At 41.1% G+C, this 9,219-nt stretch overlaps 1 protein-coding gene across 1 annotated transcript; it reads right to left on the reverse strand.

Moving 5' to 3' along the window:
- Window positions 1-1,865: 1,865 nt before the first annotated feature.
- Window positions 1,866-8,149, reverse strand: LOC121193312 (NLR family CARD domain-containing protein 3-like). Its single transcript, XM_041055553.1, has 4 exons — window positions 8,120-8,149; window positions 6,468-6,620; window positions 4,683-4,805; window positions 1,866-3,732 (listed from the first exon to the last, which is right to left on the reverse strand). The coding sequence occupies exons 2-4, from the start codon at window positions 6,599-6,601 to the stop codon at window positions 1,866-1,868; spliced, it is 2,124 nt and encodes a 707-aa protein (XP_040911487.1). The 5' UTR covers window positions 6,602-6,620; window positions 8,120-8,149.
- Between the last annotated feature and the right edge of the window lie 1,070 nt (window positions 8,150-9,219).

A 9,219-nucleotide genomic window follows, 5' to 3' on the forward strand; every position in this document is an offset into this window, starting at 1 on the left:
TTGTCCTTCTCTTATTGTGGATCATCATAATGTCAGCCTTCTACACACATCATCCAAATGTCACCACAACATTCATACAACTATTCATGTCAACACAGATTCATAACATGCTGCTGAGCTCAGTCAAGTCTGGAATTAGAAGATAAAGATCCAATCAGACATGTTGGACTCAAATCCTCTTCATCATTGAAGGTTTTACATGATCTTCTTCTTCCTGAACTTTGTGTCATTAAACAACATTAAATGACAAATTCACATTTCTTGACTTCAACCAACAGTCAGATGTCACACGTTGATTTAAAGAGTCTTTGGTGGCAGTCGTCCTTCCTCTGGTCCACACTGACTGTGAAGTGGTCTCCTCCTAACACAACTACACTGTAAGAAATGACTTGATGAGTTCAGCTGTAGCTGAATGAAGCTTCAGCAGTCTGACTCAGACAAATGTGTAGAAGAATACTGAATTCTCCCATTCTGCTGTGATATATTCAAACCTCTGTTCTTGGCTGAAGGTGTGTGTTTCCTGATTCTACTCTCCTCTACACCAGGAGAGAAAACACCTGCTTCTGACTTATTTAACACAAAATATGGAAAGACTTTAAAGGAGCAGTGTGGAGGATTTAGGGGGATCTATTGGCAGAAATGGAAGATAATATTCACAATTATATTCAAACAGAGTTTAATCACCTGAAACTAAGAATCATTGTGTTTTTCTTTGTTCAGAAAGAGCCCTTCATGTCTACACAGGGAGTGAGTCCATGTTGCACCTACATGTTTCTGCAGTAGCCCAGAACGGACAAAAACATACATTAGCTGTAGAGAGAGCATTTTATGTTACCTGATGGTCACCATAGGTTCTCCTACACACTTAAAAAGGGAGGAGTGAGGCCAGGGGTATTCAGACAGTTTCAGTCTGCAATGTCACCACTAGATGTCACTAAATCCTACACACTGCTCCTTTAAAGAAAAACCAATACACTTAAAATGAAGATGTAACATCATTTCACTCTTCAAAATGAAAAGTTTAATTCATCAGCAGTAACTCTTGGTCTGTATGACCAGTAGTTTATGGTGCTAATGTTGATGTTAGCAAACTGTTAAAAGGTGATGTTGACATTATGGAGTCAGTTCACAAAGGTGATGACTTTTCTCTACTTGTGGAACTATTACATTATGTTTTAGCATTAACTTTTATCCACGAGTGTTTGTAGTTACCACAGTGGCTGCTGTTCAGCAAAAGTTACAAACTCACTTAAATGTAAAGAATTCAACAATGTAAAGCAGCACCTTTAATTTGAGCAGCATGTTTTTTTCTTTCATTTCATACCAAGGTCTGGGAAGATTACTTCTTTCTAACTCCACACTCTCAGAGTTTTGGATTTTTCAGACGTGTAGTCTTCAGACCCAACACACACTGACTCAGGTGACATCACCTGAGTACATTTATCAGACTCACACAGCTCCCTCTGGAGACACTAAAGCCTTTATACTACTGTTTCCTCACACACACAGTGATGCTCAACAACACCTGGAGACACAATGAGTCTTAAGATAAGTGGCGTCCTGCTTGAATTAGTTTTATCAGGTTTGCATCAATAAAAAAGACTCAAAATAACATGAATAGATTAACAAATGAATGTGGAATCTAACAGATAATAATCATTAAACAGAAAAACTTGATAGTAATAATCACAACTAACTCAAAAATCTATGTTTGATACAAAATTTAATCATCTCCAGAAAAACACAGCTGATAAAAAATTATCAAACTATTACGAGAATAATGTGAATAATTTCATACTGTGTATATTTGAAAAACTAAACTACTAATCTACACTAACTGATAATGTTAAAGATCATGTCTGGACTTACAGAGCCTTTCTGCAGTTCCCCACAGCTGGGATCAGTCTCCGTCGTCCCTCCTCTGATGTGTTGTACTTCTTCAGGTCCAACTCATCCAGAACCTCCTCTGACATCTGCAGAACGTAGGCCAGAGCTGAACAGTGGATCTCAGAGAGTCTCTTCTCTGATCTGTTCTCTGACTTCAGGAACTCTTGGATCTCCTGATGTACTGAGCGGTCATTCATCTCCATCAGACAGTGGAAGATGTTGATGCTTCTGTCAGGAGAGATATCATCTCTGTTCATCTCCTTCAGGTTGTTGATGGCTCTCTGGATGATTTCTGGTCTGTTCTCTGTCTGACCCAGAAGGCCTCCTAAGAGTCTCTGGTTGGACTCCAGAGACAGGCCATGAAGGAAGCGAACAAACAGGTCCAGGTGGCCATTTTTACTTTGGAGGGATTTCTCCATGGCATCACTCAGGAGGACATCGAGTGATGGGTAGCTGCTTTGATTGTTTCTAAAATGCTTTAAAGTTTTCCTGATAAAAGATTTTGAGACCCAGTGTTTGCCATCTTGTCCCAGGAAAGTCCTCAGCTCCCTTGTCTTCCTCTCTGTGTAACAGTGGAGCATGTAGACTGCAGCCAGAAACTCCTGAATGCTCAGATGAACAAAGCAGTAGACTGTTTTCTGGAAGATCACACTCTCTCGTTTAAAGATCTCTGTACAAACTCCTGAGTAAACCAAAGCCTCTGTGACATCAAGACCACACTGCTCCAGGTCTTCTTGGTAGAACATGATGTTTCCTTTCTCCAGATGTTCAAACGCCAGCCTCCCCAGCTTCAGAAGAACTTCCCTGTCAGCCTTTGTCAGCTCCTGTGGACTCGTCTCATGTCCCTCATTATACTTGTGCTTCTTCCTCTTTGTCTGAACCAGCAGGAAGTGTGAGTACAGGTCAGTCAGGGTCTTGGGCAGCTCTCCTCTCTGCTCTGTGGTCAACATGTGCTCCAGAACTGTAGCAGAGATCCAGCAGAAGACTGGGATCTGACACATGATGTGGAGGCTCCTGGATGTCTTGATGTGGGTGATGATTCTTCTGGATAGCTCTTCATCACTGGATCTCCTCCTGAAGTACTCCTCCTTCTGGGCGTCAGTGAAGCCTCGTACTTCTGTTACCCTGTCAACACATGCAGGAGGGATCTGATTGGCTGCCGCAGGTCGGGAAGTTATCCAGACCAGAGCCGAGGGAAGCAGATTCCCCTGGATGAGGTTTATCAGCAGCACGTTGACAGATGACTTCTGTGAGACATCAGACACGACCTCCCTGTTTCTGAAATCCAGTGAAAGTCTGCTTTCATCCAGGCCGTCAAAGATGAACAACACTTTACAGACAGCGAGCTTCTCTGCTGTGACCTTCTTTAATCTTGGATGGAAAACGTGGAGCAGCATGAGAAGACTGTACTTCTTCTCTTTGATCAAGTTCAGCTCCCTGAATGAAAGCAAAACCAGCAGACTGATGTCTTGGTTTTCAAAGCCCTCTGCCCAGTCCAGAGTGAACTTCTGCACTGAGAAGGTTTTTCCAACGCCAGCGACGCCGTTCGTCAGAACGACTCTGATGCGTCTTTGTTGCTCAGGTAAGGCTTTAAAGATGTCGTGGCACTTGATTGGAGTGTCATGGAGGGTTTCCATCTTGGAAGCTTTCTCCAGCTGCCTCACCTCATGTTGGGTATTAACCTCTTCACTCTGTCCCTCTGTAATGTAGAGCTGGGTGTAGATCCTGTTGAGGAGGGTTTCACTTCCTGTTCCATCAGTTCCTTCAGTCACACGTCCACATCTCCTCCTCAGACTGATCTTATGTTCATCTAAAACCTCCTGCAGACCACTATCTGCTGAAAATCTGCTGACACAGAAGAAATAATGTCAGACTAAAGAAAGAGAATCTGAGAATCTGCTCATTTCTTTCATCAGCTGCATAAAAACTAAAGACAAGCAAAGAAAAGCTTTTTCATTTTGTGCTATTTCTAATCATCTTAAATGCCAAAGCTGTATGATAGAACAAATGACTCAATCAAACCACAGGTCCTGTTTTCAGAGATGATGACATGAGCAGACAGATGTACAGTCTTACTTTGTACAGTGCTGCTCTGACTGACTGTCTGCAGTCCAGCTCTTGTTCTGAATCTTTCTCTCAGATTTGATATCTTATACATTTTCCAACAAATATTTGAACTTACTGAGATACTCTTGGATGTTTTGGGTGGATTACTGTGAGATTGTTGGGATTCTTTCAGGCTCTGATAATGTATTTTATCTTGATGATGTATTGAGTCCTATCAGCTCGTTGTCATGTTGGCCATTTAACTCATGAAGACCCTGTAGGGTCAAAGTGTTTCCTTTTTCAGTCTGATCAAACTTTGTTGGGAGTTACAGAAACCTGACAACAAATGATTTTAGCAGCACGACCTGTGCTGAGACTAAATGTTCTGTTGATTGTTGTGAACAAATATCCAGATTTGGTTCACAATGTCTAGAAGCTGTTAAAGGCTCAGATGTGTAAATCATTGTGGAATCTCCAACATGGAGACACTGTGTTTCTTCTTTGTCTTTCTTTTCATTGACAGGTCTACAGACTCTGGAAGTGGCAATCAGGCTCATGTTCATACACCAACTCTCACAGTGACTGAGACTGATAAAACAGTAACATGAGAAAGCTCTGCTTTATAAATCTGCTGAAAAGAGTGTGTGTGCATATTTCTGTCTTTGTGTGGACACAGAGTTTTATGGATCTGGCCCCTGGTGTCTTCCTGTTTCCTACAAGGTCAGTTTACACTAGAAACTGTCTCTTACTTTGTGTCTGAGGGTCCAGGTTCATGACTGAAGTCTGAAGGATTAAACTCTTTGGACCAGTCACTCTTCACAGACAGACAGCTGGATCCTGGAGACTCTGCTCTCAGTCTGTGGTCCTGACCTCTGAAAACACAAACACATTTTTATTCATATCACATCAATCACTAATAAATTCATTGATGTGTTTTAATATTTTCTGGCTCAGAGGAATCAGATCTATCAGGCTGTGATACACATTCTGTGTGGGTTTGACTCTGCACATGGGATTTATTGGTAATAAGTAAAATGTGGAAAATCAGTGAAAGTAAAAATGTTCTTTAGTCAGATAATTTCAAAAGAGACAAGCAGCCTCAGCAGTCAGTATTAATACACTGATGAGCCAGAAGAACCAGGAAGAACTGATTTTCTTTCGACACTACAGCAGCTGTTACAGGCAGAGACGACAACTGCAGGACCTCAACACACTAAACACTGTTATAGCCCAAAGTTTGGAGGTTCACAGGTTTGTAGCAGTTCTCTTACTTTGTGTCTGAGGGTCCAGGTTCATTACTGAAGTCTGGAGGATTTAACTCTCTGGATTCATCACTCTTCATAGACAGACAGCTGGATCCTGGAGACTCTGCTCTCAGTCTGTGGTCCTGACCTCTGAAAACACAAACACATTTTATTCATATCACATCAATCACTGATAAATTGTCTGAGGACAAAGTCATTCTGGGAACTCTCAGCTGACGTCCTGCAGCAACGTCACCATGTAGCACTGAACACTATACTGAAGGATGGAGGCAACACACCAGCATCCATAAACAACACTGTTAATCATAAAATGTTCATACTGAAGATGAATATTTTTTTCAGTATTTTCCTAAGACACCTGTTGTCTGTAGTTTTTAATCAGACAAACAGGAGGAAATGTCACATTTCTTAGGGACTATTTTGATCAGCGGATTGATCCACATTTGGTGATATATGATGTGCAAAAAGAACCAGGAAGAACTGACTTTCTGCCGACTCTACAGCACCTGTTACTGTGACGATCAGCCCCTAAGGGGACTGGTTTTGACACTTTGACAGATGTTTTTGAACACTTTTGGACTTTTGCTTAAACTCTTTTTTTGGCCCCTTGGACTCTTGAGGACTTTTGTTTAGTTTCTTAGGTGTTGGTAGAACTTTCCTGTTTTGTTTTTGAAATCATTTCACTTTGGTTCTGGTCTCTTGAGTTTTGGTTTTGACTTTTCCTGTTTTATTTTGAAACCCTGGTCCTTGTGTATTTGTTCATTGATTACTTCCTGTCATTGCTTTCTCTCCGTTGTTGATTGGCTGCCCGCCCTGATTTTTGTCACCTGTTGTAAATGACCTCCTGTGTATTTAAGTCCTGCTGCCCCCCATGTTCCTTTGTCAGTTAGTCTGTGTCTCAGCTCATGTTTGCACCTGTGGTTCATCTTCTGGAGTCTCTGTTTGCGTCTTGGAGTCTTTTTTTAGTTGTGTTATCTGTTTCTCTGCCTGTGCAAGTGCAAGTTTTTTGTCCATTTTGGATGTTTTTTAGTTTTGTTTCCTGCCCCTGGACTTTTTTTCAGAGTGTTTGAGTTAAATAAAAGGACTTTTAATTCACTCATCTGTCCGTCCTGGGGTTTCTACATTTGGGTCCTCTTTCTCATGTTCCTGGCTGCACAGCAGCGTCGCACAACAGTTACAGGCAGTGACGACAACTGCAGGACCTCAACACACTAAACACTGTTATAGCCCAAAGTTTGGAGGTTCACAGGTTTGTAGCAGTTCTCTCACTTTGTGTCTGAGGGTCCAGGTTCATTACTGAAGTCTGGTGGATTTAACTCTCTGGATTCATCACTCTTCATAGACAGACAGCTGGATCCTGGACACTCTGCTCTGTCCTCTTCTTCCTCCACACAAACACTCATCTTCTGGACTTCAGTCAGTCTGAGAAGGAAACCAGTAAAACAGACTGTGAGCTCAGACACATAAAGAATCAGGACAAACAAGTCTGATCAAGAGTCACATGCAAGACTGAGAGAACAGGAAGTAACACACTCAATATTCTTTCTTCCTTTTCTGTCTCTTTGAGTGGACAGAAGTTCATCCTGACTCTTTCCTCTACAGTCTGTGTGTGTGTGTGTGTGTGTGTGTGTGTGTGTGTGTGTGTGTGTGTGTGTGTGTGTGTGTGTGTGTGTGTGTGTGTGTGTGAGAGAGAGAGAGCGAGAGAGAGAGAGAGAGGGAGAAACCTGAGATCACGATTACTGTTAACCCTGTAAACATTACCAACAAAGCCTAGTTAAAATGTATATTTTCTGTTCACTGTGTTTCATTGCACAAACCTTCCTCTGGTACAGGTCATGATTTTGGGGATTTCTGGTTTTACTCACTTCAGCTCTTTTTCTCTCTTTTAGCATTTTCTTAGCGTTTCCACACTTAGATTTATTTTTTATTTTACATATATAAAAAAATTCTGTTCTGACTTTGCTATTAGTCTCTTATTGTTTCTTTTTTCGTGGGCGGGACAATGGGGGTTGAAGAATTTGTGTAAATCACTTTGTGTTACAAGGTGTTTGTATGAGAAGTGCTACACAAATAAAGTCTGACTGATCCATTGACTGACCTGTTGTATTCAACATTAAAAAGTTCAGGACTTGGTGGATGCAGCATGAAAACAATCAGATGTTTTTGTCAGATCAAATCAAAAAGTGTAATAACTGTTGTGTTAACTGAACTGTGAAATACAAAACATCTGCTGAGTTTGAAAGACAAAGAGTCATAAAACACAGAAATGACAAATTCAAATGATCCTAAATGTTGAAAGTTCTCGTTTTTTTGGTCAAATGGAAACTGAATCCATATTTAACTCATCAAATATTTTATGTATAATATCCCAAATAGCACATATTGATATTGGTGACATAACTATGGGGAAATATCTTATATAAGCTTTTCTCTTTCATGCTACAACATGTTGAATATTATGTATAATGTTGGACACCCAAAGTTTGGATATTCACAGGTTTGTAGCAGTTCTCTTACTTTGTGTCTGAGGGTCCAGGTTCATTACTGAACTTTGGAAGATTTAACTCTTTGGACCAGTCACTCTTCATAGACAGACGGCTGGATCCTGGACACTCTGCTCTGTCCTCTTCTTCCTCCACACAAACACTCATCTTCTGGACTTCAGTCAGTCTGAGAAGGAAACCAATAAAACAGACTGTGAGCTCAGACACAAAGAATCAGGACAAACAAGTCTGATCAAGAGACACATGCAAGACTGAGAGAACAGGACAAGAACCACACTCAGTATTCTTTCTTCCATTTCTGTCTCTTTGTGTGGACAGAAGTTTATCCTGACTCTTCTTTCCTCTACAGTCCACAGGGAGAAAACTGACTCAGAGACTTTGACAGTAAAATAATAATAATGTTGTATTAACACTCACCCTGCCTCAGCCTTCAGTTTTCCTCCTCCCGCTCTGTTTAGTTAGAATGGTGTCTGAACTGACTGAACACTTTCAGTTTTACCTGCTCCTCCCCTCTACATTTACAGGAAGCCACATGGTCTGTGTGTCAAACCTGAGATCACCTTTACTGTTTACCCTGTAAACATTATCAACAAAGCTTAAAATGTTAAAATGTTGGTAGTTATGAACCTGATGTTGTGATCTTGCTTGTGAAGAGTGCAGACACTTTTCTGCTTGTTCCTGCTCCTGCCAGCTTTTCTTACTTCTTTTACTTCTTTTTTTTCACATTTCAATTTTTTTGACATTCTTTTAACTGCACTCAAAATTTTAACTTCTGGATACTTGATTTTAACTACTGGATACTTGGATTTTAACTTCTCAACAACCCAACGGACCAGCTCCAGCTAAGTTTTGTCTGTTCCTCAGCCGGGTTGAGAAATGTCTGGCGTACACAACACAACAAACTCACTTTGCCGAAACTGCTGGAAATATCTTAAGGAAATCACTGAGCTCCAGGCAAAGATTTTTGCTCTGGGAGCTGAAAAGGGACTTAATGAGACTCTCTCGATCACACCTGGTGGTAAGAAGGCTAAATCTTTGTCCACTAAAAGCAGTGTTAATTGTGATACTTCTGCCTCTGATAGGCTAAACTTGGACGACACTGTGTCCTTTCCAAAACTTGTGAAAGCAGGACCTGAACAGACTGATGCCGTCTGGCATACACTCGGTGCCAAGCCAAAACAACACAGAAAGAGAAAAGTAAATGCTGATCACACAGGAGTATATGCTGCATCACCGGACATACAGCTCAGAAACAAATATCAACCACTGTCTGAGCTGAATGGAAATGAACCACTAAACACTGCTGTAATTAAGAAATGTGAAATAAAGAATAAAAAATCTCCAGAGAGAGATATACATGAAGGGATGAAGGGGCATACGGAGACAATGTATCTATGCCAAAAGTGAAGGACAGAGATATCTTGCTGCTTGGAGACAGCGCTATCAGTGACGTAAGGAATGAAAGAATCCACACATGCAGTTATCCCAGTGCCATGGTCACTGATATCGCTGGACTT

This window comes from Toxotes jaculatrix, chromosome 14 (assembly GCF_017976425.1).
Source record: "Toxotes jaculatrix isolate fToxJac2 chromosome 14, fToxJac2.pri, whole genome shotgun sequence".
NCBI classification, from domain to species: Eukaryota; Metazoa; Chordata; class Actinopteri; family Toxotidae; genus Toxotes; species Toxotes jaculatrix.